Genomic DNA, 17,734 nt, shown 5'->3' with positions numbered 1-17,734 from the left:
CCTGTTTCTGTATTTACAGGTAATAAAGATCCAGGTAACAGAGAACAGGTTATATTGCACATAAGGTTTCCTTTAATTCCCGACAAAGAAAATTGCTTTATTATATATAATCATACATTTTATTTATCAAGATACAAGCCATATCAATTATATTACCTTATTGGAATAAATTGGTAATAACTTTATCAATATATATGATATGAGATATATATAATCGATAATATAATATGAAAAAAGATCAGGAATTCCAGATATGTATTAGTAATATCATAAAAATGTATAATCCAACCAGCCTCCAACCAAATTTATTATGTCCAAATATCCGACTTCCACTTTTTGTTCTGAATTCAGCGTGTGCGTAAGTGTGTGCACGTATGTGTGTGTGTGTGTGCCTGCACACCCTCACAGAGTGCTTGGCACGTGCCTCTCCCCCGTCATGGGGAACGTCTGTGCATGTTGCCTTGCTCAACTGCTCCGCTTCCCCTCCTTCTTCCAAGTCATCGTTCACAACCATGACAGACACTACCAAGTGATGTCATCACCTCCCGCCCTCGCTCACGCCTGAACCAGTGAAAGCCCACGAGCGGAGCACCGGCTCACCCCCTGTGCGCCTCCACTGTGCACGCTAATCACACCAGATGTCCCCCCCCCCCCCCCCCCCCCCCCCCCTCCCACCCCGGCGACACACAACAGAGGTCATCATAAGCTACCAAATCCTCATAAACACAAGGTCCTTGTTAGCACACAACAACACCCTCATAAACACAATGTCCTCATAAACACAACGGCCCTAGTAGAGACCAGGTTTATCTGCCGATGATCCCCTTGATATTTCCGATATCAACATAGACAGCACCTCACACCACACACCACCTCAACACACCCGCCTTCAGTGGGCGTATCTGGAGCTGCCTGAATCAATGAGAACCCACTGTCCCCACTGTTTGCGTTGCGCTTGTGATTGATCTAGGTCATGAGCTCGGGTCTCCCGGGACAAAGCAGAGATATCCAAGATGGGGAGAGGTATTCGATGTAAATATAAAATTCTAGCTTTATTAATGTGCACAACTATAGGAATGTGTGTGATGGAACTGGGTGACTGTGTGTAACTGTATGTGAACTGGACCAGGACAGGAATTCATATTCCTATTTTCCCTATTAAATTCAGGTCAACATGCAGTGCACAATTAGATGATAACTCTCCAGGCAGAGACCCCATCAGAATCCGAAAGCCAGTAAATGTATCCACATGCATTTGCAGTGAAGACGACCACAGCTGTTAAATTAACATCTTCCCATTGAGCTTTTGAATTAGAAGGCTTATAATTGCTGCGGGGGGTCACACTGAGTGACTGGGGTGTCGCAGTCCGGGACTGACATCACCGCCATGCCTTGTCTCAACCCATCAGGTATAACGTCATGCTAACGGATTCTCTGTCCCAGTGACAGCCAATGGCAGAAGGCGCTGATGAGAAAGGACAGGCGAGCGAGATGTAAACCCAAAGAGACACCAGCCGACGACTTTAGATAAGGGATGAAACACTAGCCTTTGCTTTTCACTATTCGTCAACACCCTGATTGACATTAAAGCCTCTAGCCTTTCCTGGACTTCATCACCCATGATCTGTCAAAAATGGATTGAACCATTTAATTCTCCATGGGACGGTATGTATGTTGTCAAACTGCTAGCATTCAAAAGGCTTCCTCTTGTGAGGCCTTGCAGTGTAATTCTGAAGAGTTCCTCTTCAATATCTCCAAAAGCTTTCAAGCATAATCCTGTTTATGCAAGATTATTAATATGTGAAATGCATTACAACCCTGTGCAGATGTAGTATTTGAATTGCACAGTCCAATTCAAGTTCAGAATGCCTTTTCTATCCTACGTTATGGAGAGGGTACAGATATGTTATGAGCACTGACTATAACATACACTTACGCAGCTTGCCCACTGCATCCGTCTGTCAACGGACGACGGAAGGCGTGTATGACGGATGGGGGAGTGGTATTTGCCGACGGAGCCAGACGCAGCCACGATCTGATTGGCTGAAGGATCTCAAAAGTTACAATTTTCTCAACTTCTGAACGCAAGAGACGGAGCCGATGGAACGGACGGACCCACAATGCATTTCGGGATAGCCCCATGCAAATTCAATGAGATCTGTCAGCGGACGGATGCATAGGGCAAGGGGTGTTATATATTTAAAAAATAATATATCCAATACTTTCTAAGAAACGGTTGCTGATTACTCCACCCTCCAAATTCTGTGCTATTAAGGACCATATTGGGGGTTAGGGCATCTTACTTCAGAATGCCTACAGGTAGGCTTCGGGCATTGCGGTTCAAACCCAACCAGTTCTCTTCAACACATTCACTGCATCAAGAGTCCTTCCAGCTGGATGCAGACTGTGCTTCAGTGGAAACCATCCCAAATCATCGTGTCCACATCTTCAGGCCTGCAGTGGTTCCCCTTCTGCTTCCCTTCTGTGTATGTCTCCGAGGGGTCCGACTAACTCTCACTTACTTTTTTTAATTCCTTGATTAAAAATAAAAAGTGTCGACATCGCCGAAAAAGCCCCTTCTCAAGAGAAACCCTCCAGAGCTGCGATCCTTGCTGCAGATTTTCTCCTTCTAAATGTTGGAGAGCAGAACAGGATGCACTTGGTACAGTTTTACCAGACGATCCGAACAGGAGAATGTTTCCAGAGCACCACATTAAAACATGTTGGGATCTCCTCCCAAGTTTTCATTGCTCTTCTCGTCATTTCAACTGGTTTGACTATGATATCACGTTTATCTTTCCTTATACTGATCCTCTGCTCTTTCTATGGCCATTGTCTATTGACAAGGACAGCAAACTGGGGCTCAAAGTGAGACAGACATTTTGAATCATATTCACTATCATGGGACACACACACACACATGCACACACAATCATCATCACAATGTTTTCTTTTGACATAAGCGATTCATTCTCATCATAACTTTTAATAACTTAGCAACCACATGATTTAGACTTAGTCAATTACCGGATATGGTTGAGATACAGCGGTACTAAACTCCCCAATGTGGGCTTTTTGAAACAAGTGCTAAAAATAGCATCTGGCATTGAGTGAGCCAGCTAACCTTTGGGTCCTCTCTAAGCAGAGGTGTACTACTACACACATAAACACACAGACACAGACACACACACACACACACACACACACACACACACACACACACACACACACACACACACATACACAAAAGCATGTGCTGGAACAGTGAAGTACACGCCCACACATACACACAATGAAATGCATGACAGCCAACACATGGTATAATTCACGCACGCACACACACACACACACACACACACACACACACACACACACACACACACACACACACACACACACACACACACACACACACACACACACACACACACACACACACAGTGTGTCTCTCTAGTTTTTCATGAGTTTCCCGTTTCTTATCATGGGAAAATGGGTGGATATTATTGTGTACACATAGTGGTGCTACTGTGTAGATGCTAATGCCTGCACGTTGAAATGTCACGGCCCAGTTGGAACAGTTAAGATGTCACAGTTCCCTCAGAGAACGTAACAGAGCACCCTTCAAGTCAAACCCTGCATGTATTATACGGTACTCCACTGAGAAAACATTGACTTTATATTTAAAAAATTGCCACTCAGTATTCAAAGTACTCACTTAGCTGAAGCTTTTATTTAGTAATTAGTTTCCATCTACAGGTAAACTGCATGGGGTATAAAGCCAGGGCCCTTTGGTTTGAAATCATGAACATATCAGCCCTGATTTGTACGTGACATTTATTATTTTTGATTGTCATTAAGGAGCAGGTAGGGGATTAAGGAATTTTGTTCAACGATGTTGTCAGGTTGACTTCGGACATTGGTTCAAAGAGATTGAGAGCTGGGAGTCACACTGCCGAACCACTAGCCTGCCCCTCGAAAAACCTCAAGATTACTGGATGGATTCTCTTTAATTTGTCCACTGCCATCGGGAAACAGAATATAAACAGCTTGAACTTGAATGAAGACCCAAGTTGAAGAAGAATTTTGAATGTTCAGTCATCACAGACCTACACAAACAGTTTGCTCATGTTAAACTGAAACTTAATTAATACAGGCTTCACTCCTAAACATGCATTCATCTACACAATTTAATAATTTAGTTACTGATTTGGACCTAAATGTCTGAAATAATGTTGAATTTGGTTTAATCGAATGCAAATAAGCATAGTTACCTATTGAGAAGAGAAAGAAATTGCATTAAAAACAATATGATCAAACTTAAAGCAAGGCTTTTACAAAAACAAAAATAATAGAAAAAACAAATCCAAAGATTTGTCATTTGAAAAAAATCCCACCATGACCTATGGCCTTGGAAATATATGAACCTGGACCTAGGATTGGCCAATAAAAAAGGACTGCAGATGAATAAATTGTATTGTACTGCATACCCCAGTAAACGCCTCTTCAATCCAGTTTCAATAAGCGTGTCCCATCGACCCTTCATCAGCAGGGGGCCAGATAACCATATCAGATGATAAGAGGCTATGCATGCAGCAGCATGAGTTTAATCTATAGAGCAAATCACCAACTGCAAACCAATGCACAAGTTTTGTATTGCAATGGTTCCATACATTTTGTCTCCCATTTCGCAGACAAAGATGGAGTAGTTGCGGTTGTGTGTCTTGTTATCATGCAACTCATAGACCGGTGGATGCTAGTCTAGGGGCTACGCAAATGATCTGAGTCCATGAGTTAAGCTGTTTGTTCTCGAAATTAGGACCTGTAAACGTTTGATGAATCAATGTGATTAGGGGGACTGAGATATAACAATAGGTTATAATGGTCTGTGTTTAAAGATACTATGATGAACACAAACATGCAAACAATGGGCCCTATCCTGCATCCAGCGCAATTTACTTTCTACACTGACGCATGTATCGTTGCTAGTTTGCAACTGGCGCAGAGCGTTCTTTTCCCTCAACCGCCACGCGTCGGTAAATTAGGGAATGATCTTGCGGCCCAAGGGGCGGTTCGGCGAAAGAAGGAGGCGTGTTCTGGCGCAAACGTTCCCTGGTGCTATTTTGCAGTTTCAGAAAACAATTCTGCCACAAACCAGGAAATACCTGGTTTAAAGGCAGTGGCGCGTTGTTCAGATGCTATTTTAAGGGCGCATGCATAAGGTTGCATGTGCACCTCGCTTTGCTTACCACTTTGCTGCTCTCATCTACCTAGCCACATATTCTTGGTAAATTATCTGGCAAAGAACAACTGATACAGCGGTAAAAAGTTGTAGGCTACTTTTAAATCAATGCATCTGCAAACACCGTACAGCAAACAAATATTTTCTTAACACAGACATCGTGTACAAGCCCATAACTTTTAGGATTGATGATTTGATCGTGAGAAAACATTGTTTTAACGCGAGTGAGTTTTGAAAAGAATGAATTAATGCGTGCGCGCGTGTGTGTATGTGTAAAATAATTAATGAATGGGGGCGTGCTTGTGTGCATCCATCTGTTTAAACACAAGCAAACTAGCACGTGACACATAATACAGTCCATGGCAATGTATATCAACGGGGGGATGCATGCATATTAGGAACACAAGTCGATAACGATAATGCATACAATAGTGGTAAGAAACGATGTTTGTTAATGTATTGCGTATATCATTAAATAGAACCACAGTTATCATATTTGTGTTAAGTTTTCTTTGCCAAAATTTATTTGAGGACTCAGTATTTCTGAAGTTGTGGAATAAAACGCTATTCCATGTGTGAATTAGGCCACATTATTTGGCCATAAACTGAGCCATTTGAAGTTTAAAATTCATATGGTCATGCATCTGTCTCATCGAAGACTGCAAACGTGCTGTCAAAATATCAACTCGTCAAATTCAAATGCGCTCATGGCTCTTAAAGGGGATGGGAGATGGCACTCTCATTGGTTTATTGCACGTTACGCCCGAACCACACCTACGGGTAATTAGGCTACTTCAGACCAACCCTTTTTAGATTTGTGTCGGGCGCAAGAGTCATTTATCCGCCGGTAAACTAGCAACATCGCCATAGAACCGCCCACAAAGCTACTTGCGTTTGGCGCTTCTCAATTGCGTTTCAGACCGTTAAAATAGGGTCCACGTATAACCTCTCACACAGAGTTCTCAATGGAACAGGAAATCCATATTTGGGCATTTCACATGGGTGATATGAGGCTGCCACAACAGCATGATCTGCCCATGTAAGGGATGCTAGTACCATTTCCTCCTACATTAAATGGATACATTCTCTAATGTTATGTGCTGACAATATCTAATTGAGTAAAATATTCAGAAACAGTACCCAAAGAGTAGGTAATTAAACATTTTTGCTTGACCATCAAATGTAGGACATAATGGCCTTATTAAACCACCTGATCCTACGGGGTTGAGATTTAGTAACAACATAGTTTCCTTTTCAACAAACAATACATTGTATTCCAGTTTTGAAGGTGAAAGAAATAACACTAAAGACTCAATGACGCACTCGATATTCACAAAAGCTGTGCTTGTGGCTGATATAATATAATGAGTACATGATTGCCAGATAAAAATATATATAAATAGGCACAATAGAAGGTGATTTTTAAACAGCCATCTTGTATGGAAAACATTGTGCTGGTGAGATAGCACTCAAGAGGTCCTCATTAACCAGCTGGATGCTGCTGCTTCCATGACCTGATAAACCGCCCCACACATGCACAACACATACACACAAACATAAACATTCACACACAATCCTACACATAGCCATAAGCGACTAACATACCCACACAAACACTCACAATCATATGCCAATGCAAAACACACACACACATAGAGGCTGTGATGGATTTACCTCACATCAGTGATTGTACAACACTAGACTAGTCAAACTCCACTATGACTTACCTCGCATCAGTGATTACAAAACACTACCCAGTCAAACTCCATAATGACTTACCTCTAATCAGAAATTAACACTAGACTAGCCAAACTCCATTAGGACTTACCTCACATCAGTAATTAACAATAAACCAGCCAAACTCCATTATGACTTACCTCTCATCAGAAATTAACACTAGACCAGCCAAACTCCATTAGGACTTACCTCACTCACAATCATTAATTATCCTTCAATAGACCAGCCAAACTCCATTATGACTTACCTCACATCAGTAATTAACAAAAGATCAGCCAAACTCCATTATGACTTACCTCACATCAGTAATAAAACCTCACTATACCAGCCCAACTCCCTTAGGAAGCAACACCTATATTTTTCATAGAACATGCTCATTCATAACTTTTTTGATTCATAACACCACAAATTCCATAATCACCTTTAATACAGTGTTATGTTTTGCAAGTGAAGAGGCCTCATTTTTGTTTCATTGACATACAAATTCACCTTTCCTTCATCGCTGGTTCCCTTGCTCACCTGACAAAGGGGAGTGGTCAGAATTAAGAGGGATGTTGGGCCAAACACCATTGAAGAGAGTGTGTACCTAAACAGTCATCTGCACGCCTTACCTTTAAGTGTGTGTTGGTTCGGCCTCATGGTACAAATGTGGAGAGCATGTCAAGCAAATACATCAAAAAAATATAACACTTTGATGAGCCCAAGCATGTGGCACCCAAACATACAAACACACACATGCATAGACACACACACATACACCACAAAATGAGGGGAGGTAATACTAGTGTGGGACTACTGATTGTGGAAACTGATTAGAACCTGGACCAGGTCCTGGCCTACAGAGGGCAATTTAAGTCCATCACAGACCACAAAGCTGACAACCAATCACATCATCAGGATTCTATCTGCATTGTGCATTGGTCCGATAGCTGATTTACCTCGAGTTAGTATGTGATCTCATGTGCGTTTGTTTGGGGTTCTGTTTGTGTGTGGGGTTCCCATGAATCAATAGCAGTCTCATACTAAATTTATACTTTCCTTAATTAATACCATTAATGTGACACAACATGAAGAATTTTTTTGCTAATACAGGTGCCACACCTTGGGTGACCATTTCAGTTAATGTTCGCTCTATCACTGCATGATTCGCGAAATGAATATACAATACATAAAACAGGTCATACAGTAGCTGATCTTACTAGCTGGGTTCTACAAATAAAGACTGAAATCCCTGTACAACCCTGCTGTCACAGGATTGGATCCCAAGGCCTAACAGCCAATCACATTCATGTTACGGCGAGGGGCGGGCATTCACCCCCGGATTAGCAGTTATCTGATTGGCTATGCAGAGAATGCAGCATTTTTTCGAGCTTTGTGTTGTAAGTGAATCCTGACAAATGAAAACCCAAAGCACAAACCAATAGAGTCGTTATTTCCGGCTTTGCAGTGAAATTGACTTAACACCCACCCTCCCTCGTGCTCTCAGCACTAGAGAATTTAACTAAACTCATTTTCCTTTGGACTGTGTTTTTTTACCCCCAAATCAGAACAAACCAATACCTTAGTGGGCAGACGACAGCTTTGGAGTGAAATAAAAACATAAGCAGTTCGGTGTACAAAGACTGTACTGCTGAAATACTGAAGCCATTGAAACAAAAGGCATCGATGAATTTGGGGGAAGCCAAAAATCAACATAGTGTTTATGCGGTGGTCATCTCACACACTTTAGATTTGGTAGAATGGAGAGCGCCTTACTCATGTCAATTACAATTAGGGCATTTAGCAGACGCTTTTATCCAAAGCGACTTACATCGGTTAATACACACATTGACACACGGGCAGCAGAGTCAACCACGCAGGGCAACAGCCAGCTCGTCAGGAGCAGGTAGGGTTAAGTGTCTTGCTCAGGGACACATCGACACTCAGCTAGGAGGAGCTGGTGATCGAACCAGCAACTTTTCGGTTACAAGACAACTGCTCTACCTCCTGAGCTAAGCTGCCCCAATTCCCAAAGTAAGACTGTTGATTTGGTTTGAAATCCAGAACCTTTCAGCTGGGAGTCAAACTAACCTAACCCCGACACTATGCTACACTATCGACAACGCATAGGAACTTGGAAAACACCAGTAGCTTGGCATATTTCATGCTCCACACATTGTTGGTCCTTCCTTGCCCACTAGCTCCATTAAAACAGAGGTAGAGAGATACACACTGACCTGCCTGGTGGGACAGCTAGCTATCGCTCCGGAGCTAATAGCACATCGCCTGATCTTTCTCAGCTGCCACTTAACATCTCCTGCGATCATTGCAGTGCTATTAGTCGTTGGTGGTATTTGAAGTAGCGGTGATGTAACAGACACAATATCTGAGCGCAACAGTCACCCTTTGCTGGTATATCTCTAGGAGTATTTATTCCACCTGTTTAAACGGCAGCTATCTCCACTCTTGTCAGTTGGGCCTATAGTTCACAGTGTTGACGCAAGGGGTCAACCGCTGCCGAGATGACCTGTGGGACCGGCAGGGACCTGTGAGTCCCGGCTAAGCACACTGCATTATAATACATGTACCAACCGTGTGCCATACAAACACACATGGATACACACGCAACGCACACACACACACACAACACACACACACACACACACACACACACACACACACACACACACACACACCACACACACACACACACACACACACACACACACACACACACACACACATATGCATATTTAATAGATTCCAGCATGTAACGGTACTTATGCTAATCATATGTAAATGGTTTGTATATAAGAGCTGGTTGAACTTTGAGTTACTTTTTTGTCTCCAGGACAGATAAAGGTGCAACTGCCTCGCCACATGGCTCCAATGACACTGCGACACCATCAATGAATTAATGCAGGGACATGATGTTGGCCCCTGAAGTCGCTAACGCTAAACGTAATGAGTAATAATTCCTGATTCACATTAGCATAACAGCTTATTCATAGATGTTGCTCAAGTGGAAATCTCATTCATTGTGATGTGGGAAACTGCAAGATCACTTCAGATCTATCTCAAGATCAGAAGGGTTTTCTACAGTTCAGATCATTTTTCAAAAAATCCTGTTAATTTACTGTCCAATTTCGCAACTAATTCGCCATGAGGAGAAAAAACAACTGTGAACTATCCACTGGAGAATGAACTCTGAGAGAATGAATCTCTCTCTCTCTCTCTCTCTCTCTCTCTCTCTCTCTCTCTCTCTCTCTCTCTCTCTCTCTCTCTCTCTCTCTCTTCTCTCTCTCTCTCTCACTCTCTCTCTCTCTCCTCTCTCTCTCTTCTCCTCCTCTCTCTCTCTCTCTCTCTCTCTCTCTCTCTCTCTCTCTCTCTCTCTCGACGGTGGAACTAGCTTGCACACGGGGCCAGAGAGATCTCAGTACAGTAATAGCCAACAGATGATGGGTTCTGGCACAGCCTCCGCAGTGGAGGGTGTAAGACAGACCCTTATGTCACAGAGAGAGAGAGAGAGAGAGAGAGAGAGAGAGAGAGAGAGAAGAGGAGGAAATGGCAAGGGGGTGAGGTGGGGGGAAGGCTGCTGGGCGTCTCGGCGGCGGCATGTACTGTCACTTTAAGTGTGGTCAAGCATGACAGAACCTCTGTATGAAGGTGCTGTACAAGTGGACAGAGGAGAGAAGTGGGGAGGAGTTGGGAGCCGAGGAGGAGTTGGGAAGGGAGTGGAGGAGAGGAGCAAGAACGTGCAGAGGGGAGAGGAGAGGAGTGGAGGGGAGTGGAGGGGAGCTTCAAGGAGGAGGAGTTGGGAGGAATTGAGAAGACAAGGAGGAGTGGGGAAGAGGAGCGGAGCAGGGAAATGCACAGGGGAGTGGAGAGGGAGAGAAGAGGAGCAGGAGGATAGGAGCAGGGAGGAGCAGAGAGGAGAGCAGCAGGGAGGAGAGGAGCAGGGAGGAGAGGAGCAGGAAGGAGAGGAGCAGAGAGAGGAGAGGAGCAGGGAGAAGAGGAGCAGGGGAGGAGAGGAGCAGGGAGGAGAGGAGCAGGGAGAAGAGGAGCAGAGAGGAGAGGAGCAGGGAGAAGAGGAGCAGAGAGGAGAGGAGCAGGGGAGGAGAGGAGCAGGGGAGGGAGAAGGGAGGAGAGGAGCAGAGAGGAGAGGAGCAGGGAGGAGAGGAGCAGGGAGAAGAGGAGCAGGGAGGAGAGGAGCAGGGAGAAGAGGAGCAGGGAGGAGAAGGGAGGAGAGGAGCAGAGAGGAGAGGAGCAGGGAGGAGAGGAGCAGGGAGAAGAGGAGCAGGGAGGAGAGGAGCAGGGAGAAGAGGAGCAGGGAGGAGAGGAGCAGAGAGGAGAGGAGAGGAGCAGGGAGGAGAGGAGCAGAGAGGAGAGGAGCAGGAAGGAACAGGAAGGGAAAGGAGCAGAGTGGAGCAGGGAGGGAGAGGAGCAGGGAGGAGAAGAGCAGGAAGGAGAGGAGCAGGGATGAGAGGAGCAGAGAGGAGCAGGGAGGAGAGGATGGAGGGAGGAGAGGAGAAGGGAGGAGCAGGGAGGAGAGGAGCAGAGAGGAGAGGAGCAGAGAGGAGCAGGGAGGAGAGGAGCAGCGAGGAGCAGGGGAGGACAGGAGCAGGAAGGAGCAGGGAGGAGAGGAGGTGGGGAGGGAAGGGAACAAGCTGTCTGGCTGGTGACTTCCTCTCGGTCCCATCTGCCCTCATCCTCCCATGAAGCCAAGGCAGCATGGGAGGATGAGGAGTGCAGGGGTGGAGGTGTAGAGAGAGGATGGTGGAGCTGGAGAGAGAGAGAGAGAGAGAGAAGGGGGGGGGGGGGGGTGGAGCTGGAGAGAGAGAGAGGAGAAGGGGGGGTGGAGCTGGAGAGAGAGAGAGAGAGAGAGAGGGGGGGGGGGTGGAGCTGGAGAGAGAGAGAGAGAGAGAGAGAGAGAGAAGGGGGGGTGGAGCTGGAGAGAGGTGGGAGAGAAAATTGAAGTGAGGGGGCAGGGCGTAGAAGGTTTGTGTGGATGTTTGTGTGTATGCATGTTTGCTTGTGTGTATGCATGTGGGTGAGATTGTTATACATGTGAAGAAGGGTGTACATTTGTGTAGCTTTGAAGTTGTTTGTGTTTATGTGTGCGTTTGAATCTTTGCCGGCGAGATTTTTATCTCACAGGCATATTTAGCGATTTGTGTGTGTCCGTTGTGTGTGCATGCATGTGTTTGTGTGTGTGTGTGTGTGTGTGTGTGTGTGTGTGTGTGTGTGTGTGCATCAGTGTCCATGGGTGTGCATAAACCTGGATGCACATGAGTAGAGATAAGGATTGACTTGAACACAACAGATGACAAAGAAGAAAGGATTAACACAGAGAGGAGAAGAGAAAGAAAGAGGGTGAGTGATAGAGAGACTGCAGGAATGTATGAGCTGCAGAGAAACAGTGACAGTGAGAGAGCAAGAGAGTGAGAGAGAGAGAGAGAGAGAGAGAGAGATAGAGAGAGAGAGAGAGAGAGAGAGAGAGAGAGAGCAAGAGAGAGAGAGCTAGAGAGAGAGAGAGAGAGAGAGCGAGAGAGAGAGAGCTAGAGAGAGCAAAAGAGAGAAACCAAGCCAAGAATGGAAGGCCCATCTCTTCTGCTGCCTGCCTCCCACTAACTGCTGGCCCATGTGAGGGAGGGCTCTTGGCATGACTGCAAATGGCTTAGCAGAGTGCATTAGCTTAGCGTAGTGAATTAGCTTTGCTGAGTGCATAAGCTTAGCGTAGAGTATTAGCTTAGCGTAGCATCCATGTGGGCTCCGAGGCTACATCTGCAACTGGAGGCGTGTGTACGGGTGTGTATATATGAGTATGTGTGTGTGTGTGTGTGTGTGTGTGTGTGTGTGTGTGTGTGTATATATCTCATCCCAAATCAATGTCACGCTAATATCCAACCTTCTCAACTTGCATGAGCCTCAGCTGACACTGTTGAGTCACCGTGGTAACAATAAATAAATAAATTATAACAAGTGTTATGTAATTCTGCTCCCAGTAACCATGGAGCTGCTAATGTATATCGACACAGGCTGGGAGCACTACATGCTAGCAGTGAAAGCTACACGTCAATGGCGAAAACTGAATAAGCCGGCGAAGACTACCTGTAGCAATGAAATCTACATTTAGCGGCAAAAACTATGTGTAGCGACAAAAGCTATGCTTTAGTGAAGTAAGCTATGCATTAGCAACAAAAGCCAAGTGTTACTGATGAAAGCAAGCCGGGTAAAATCCTGACCAGCATCGAGGTTCAATTCATTGGCATCACACATTACACCTGTTGACCTAGCAGAGACCCTGAGCCAATCACACAGCCCACTCAGTCGACGCCATTCCAGTCCAGTAGACCTGCAGTCTAGTCCAGTCAAGTACAGTATTCCAGTCAATTTATTTATTTTATTTCAAATGGACCACGTACAGTTTAAAACCTAATTGTCACCGTTTCATGCACTGTACCAGATTAAAGCATTAACTTGATCCACATCTGTAGTCCCTAGTCAAGAACAGAAGCAGTGTTGCACTACTTATACTCAAAATAAGTGTTCTTTGAGCAAATGAGGAACAAATATCTGAGCATCTCTTAATGACATTGCCAATATCACTTGACCAGTGTCTCAACTGAATGAAAGCACAAATTTCTCATTATTCTCAATACATTCCCACCACAACCAACCCTCAAATCCTTCTACCACAGCCGAGACGGTATAGCCAGGGACCCTTTGGCGGTTCACATCGGCTATAAATCCAACTCACGACCACTACTGCTATCGCCGATACACAATACCTACGCTCCTTAATTCCCTGAAGGGAAGGGTAAAACCAACACCTGTTTGAGCTGTAATCCTAGACCACTATCCTAGCCTCACATTTGCCCCAGAAAACTGTCAGTGATAATGAAATTAAAAGCATAAGTTTAACCTTATTGCAGAGGGTATTTCGAGTCCTATCTTCAACGTTTTTAAAACTTTGTGCATTTAAATTTCGACAAGGATCAATCCATATCTATATTGTGGCAACGACTGCATCACTTTTCATCTAAAAAAAGTAGTTGTTCTTTTCCTTAAAGAAGATGCATAAAGGAGGATCCATAGAGAGTAATGCAGTATATTCTCCTGGCTGTCAGGTTTTAGGGGGGCGTTATACTGAGCAGGTTGTGATTCTTCCACTGGGTCTCTGAGCACCTCTCCAACATTATGCAATCGACTCCCGTGCTCAGCGCACCCAGGTCTGTGTGGTTGTCACCGCTTGGTATTAAATCAGTCCTGTTATCACTCCCTCTCTGTTACCTCCACATACACACCCCCTTTACCCCTCTCTCTCTCTCTCTGCCACCTATCTATCACTCACACACACACACACACACACACACACACACACACACACACACACACACACACACACACACACACACACACACACACACACACACACAAACACTGAAGGTTTGCAGCCCTCCTTGAAGGTTCTCACACAGACTACCACCAAAATCCTTGAAGGTCCCTCCGAAACTTTCGAGTTGGCGTTCCACCTCACATTTCACGACGTCTCTCCCCAACTGACTCCGGCATGATGTTTAGAGACCCTGGGCCCCCCAATTAGAGACACTCATACATCGAGCGCCTCGACTACTGGATGGGGAGGCAGCCCACTGCAGCACGCCGTGCACATAGGCCTATAGCATTAGTCACAGTTGCGGTGCCATGATACTAATGGAATCTTCCTTAAACGTACGGTAAATCGCCTCTCACCCACACAAAATAGCGAGATATTGACTCAATGTCGAGAGAAAAAAAAACTTACAAGTAAAAAACAACAACACTGCAGTTGGAGAATGGATTGATTTAAATATAGGCCTAACCTGCAGGCGCTACAATTTTCAGGAGGCAGGGAGGGGAGTGCAAAGTTTTTGCGTTGGTTAAGTAGCCTACATTGTCGGCCATATCACCCCGGCTGCATCATTTCACATGCGTTAAAGATCGGTGGGTTTACAGATTCGTCACCAAAGAAAGCCGTGAGTACCTCAATAACCCGTGCAACAGCATCAAGGCTCGAGTGCACACCTTATCACAATACTATAATTGCCGCATGCACTGCTCTCTACAGCTATCTCTCTCTCTCTCTCACACACACACACACACACACACACACACACACACACACACACACACACACACACACACACACACACACACACACACACACACACACACACACACACACACACACACACACACACACACACACACACACACACACGCTCTCCCGCGCACTATTTGATTCGAGGGAAGTGGCGTTTTTTTTTATCCGATAGCGACTTCGCCTCTCGCTCAATACACCTGTCGGCTATGGCGCGTTCAAGTACACCTCTAGCTGCGTAATAACGTATAAGCGACAAGTAGATTGATGTCGATGACGAGATAAAAAAGGAGACAGAGAGTGAGAGAGACAGGGAGAACGCGGGAGGGAAAGAGGGAGAGAACGATGGAGAGACAGAGAGAGATGAGAGATTTAGAGGGGGAGGACAGGAAAGAAATATGCAGTGGATTGAGGAGAAGAAAAAAAATCATGTATCCCGTTATAATGGCTTACCTTGGAAGGGAACATAGGACATGTTCCAACGGCATTGAACGTGTTCTTCTGCGTCTCAGCTGTCTCGCGGCACTCCAGAGGCAAGACGACACGAGTCAGTAAAATAGAGAGAAGCTTTTCACTGACGAAGCTCGCGGCGAGGCCAGTATTCCTTACTACGTAAAAATAGACATCGTTCCGCGCTCGCTTACACACATTTTAGATGTCCTCGTGCCTCGAATGTTAGATGCAGAATGAGGGGTTGTGTGTATGTGAGTGTGTATGCGTGTTGTTGTTGCACGCGCTGTTATTAAGGTGTGAGGGTGAACCGCGAGAGTGAATGAGAGAGAGGGTGAGAGAGAGAGAGAGAGAGAGAGAGAGAGAGAGAGAGAGAGAGAGAGAGAGAGAGAGAGAGCGTAGGGGGTTGGTGGTTGACAGCGTCCGCGTGCTCACTTCTGAATATCTCTAACCTATGTTAAAGCCCATGTATTTTACGCACTATCGTCGCTTGGAAAAGGGGTAATGCAGCGAGAGTAAATTGACTGCAGCCGCTTCCGGCTACATTGGCGTCTTTTCCACTTTACTCACGAACGTGCAGCGAATGCACAATAGTGCGCGCGCGCAAACGCATAATCACGCACACAGAACACCCGCCGCAAACTACAGTAGGGATAGGCTATATGGCCAGCTGAATGTGACTTGTCACTTTGCAATATTATTTTTGTGATGTAAGTTTTGCCAAGCACGCTGTTTGATGTTGCATATTCAGTGTCACCTGTTCTGCTTTTTGTATTTTAAAAAAGAATGAGGGCTTGAATGAACATTTGATTACAGACCCATAGAAGATGGCTTTTCCAAACTTCCCCTGCAACAAAAAAAGGTTGCACTATAGGCAAAATGGCACGTGGGCAATGGAGATTTCTGTCTCCTAAATAATAAAATAATGATAGTAAATGAAACACCAATAGTAGTATTTACAGCACATGACCATATTGGGCAACCGCACACTTCATTTGGTATCAATGGAACCAAAATGGCGTTGTGTGCTTTTACAGTTGGCTTACAGTAGCCAGGCCCTGATGGCAGAAGTTTGCTACAATCGCGAGATGTGAGTACCATCTAGCGGTCTCGAGCGGCCACTGCATTCACAGGAGTTTAAATTGATTATCAAGCGGAAAGGTAGGTTCTGCTTAATGAGTAAAAAAACAAAAATGTTGAAATGTCTGCCGACCCCCTACACTTAATCTATGAATATGAGTTGATGATGGATGTTTAATGAATGACCATTGCTGATAAGTATTTGGATAACCCCCATACACACGCACACACAAACACACACATACGCACTGCAATATACTGTTAAAGAAAAACAAAAATTGCCAAAACATTTATCTGAAAAACAAAAAACGTCCGGACATTTTGTCAAAAGGTGAGGTGAAACTTTTATTTTCAAGGTTACACATTAGTATCATCGCAGGGTATACATGTACAAACATTGGTTGTCCAAAAGAACTGAACTCGGACTTGACTACAAATAAGAACAAGGCTAGCTCTTGATAAGATTTAGGCCTGAATTCAAACAGTTGTTTTCCTTGTATACATGTGTTAAGATATTTCCCTCAACTTCCGTCTAACTATATGACCCAACAAGCACTTGACGGGAATAACATACCATAGAAAACACACCAATACATTCATCGCATCTTATAGGAAGATTTAGCGACATCCTTGCCCATCCATAGCGTATCCATGGTTTGGTGTTCAAATCAAGAAGACTTTGGGGGTTTCGAAAACAAAACGCCTGACAGTTTAGAATCATCATGAAACAAAGTGTTCAATCGTTTGTTGTAACCTGAACCATACAAAAAATACTTTGGGCTTATTGTATTAAGCGAAACATACAAATTGAATTGATGACTCTAATAATCTGTAAAAAAATATCAACTTTCAAAACATAATCTTACCGTGTTTTTAAAATAATTTTTTTCAGAAGGATGTTTTTATATCGAGTCCATACCTACAGTCTACTCGTCACCAGAAGTACATCTATAGATATCAGAGGAATGTTAACAGTAAATCAAGCCTCAACAACACATACAATTCAAACCCATAGTTACTAAATTTATATCACCGATCGTTAGCTGTTAAAGAGCAAAGTAACATGAGCCTCAATGAAATTAAACAGTTGTTGTAACAGTTCTAGT

At 44.5% G+C, this 17,734-nt stretch overlaps 1 protein-coding gene across 1 annotated transcript in view; it reads right to left on the bottom strand.

Moving 5' to 3' along the window:
* The window catches only part of syngap1b (synaptic Ras GTPase activating protein 1b), a gene marked incomplete at both ends in the record, with an annotated part of 118,996 nt that extends 103,423 nt beyond the window's left edge, over positions 1 to 15,573 (bottom strand). Inside the window, one exon of the mRNA XM_079735530.1 lies at positions 15,552 to 15,573. Coding sequence (XP_079591656.1) covers positions 15,552 to 15,573 — 22 coding nt within the window. The remainder of the gene's footprint in view (positions 1 to 15,551) is intronic.
* Between the last annotated feature and the right edge of the window lie 2,161 nt (positions 15,574 to 17,734).

This window comes from Pollachius pollachius (assembly GCF_949987615.1).
Source record: "Pollachius pollachius genome assembly, chromosome: 1".
Lineage (NCBI taxonomy): Eukaryota > Metazoa > Chordata > Actinopteri > Gadiformes > Gadidae > Pollachius > Pollachius pollachius.
This window is presented reverse-complemented; position numbering and strand designations above follow the sequence as displayed.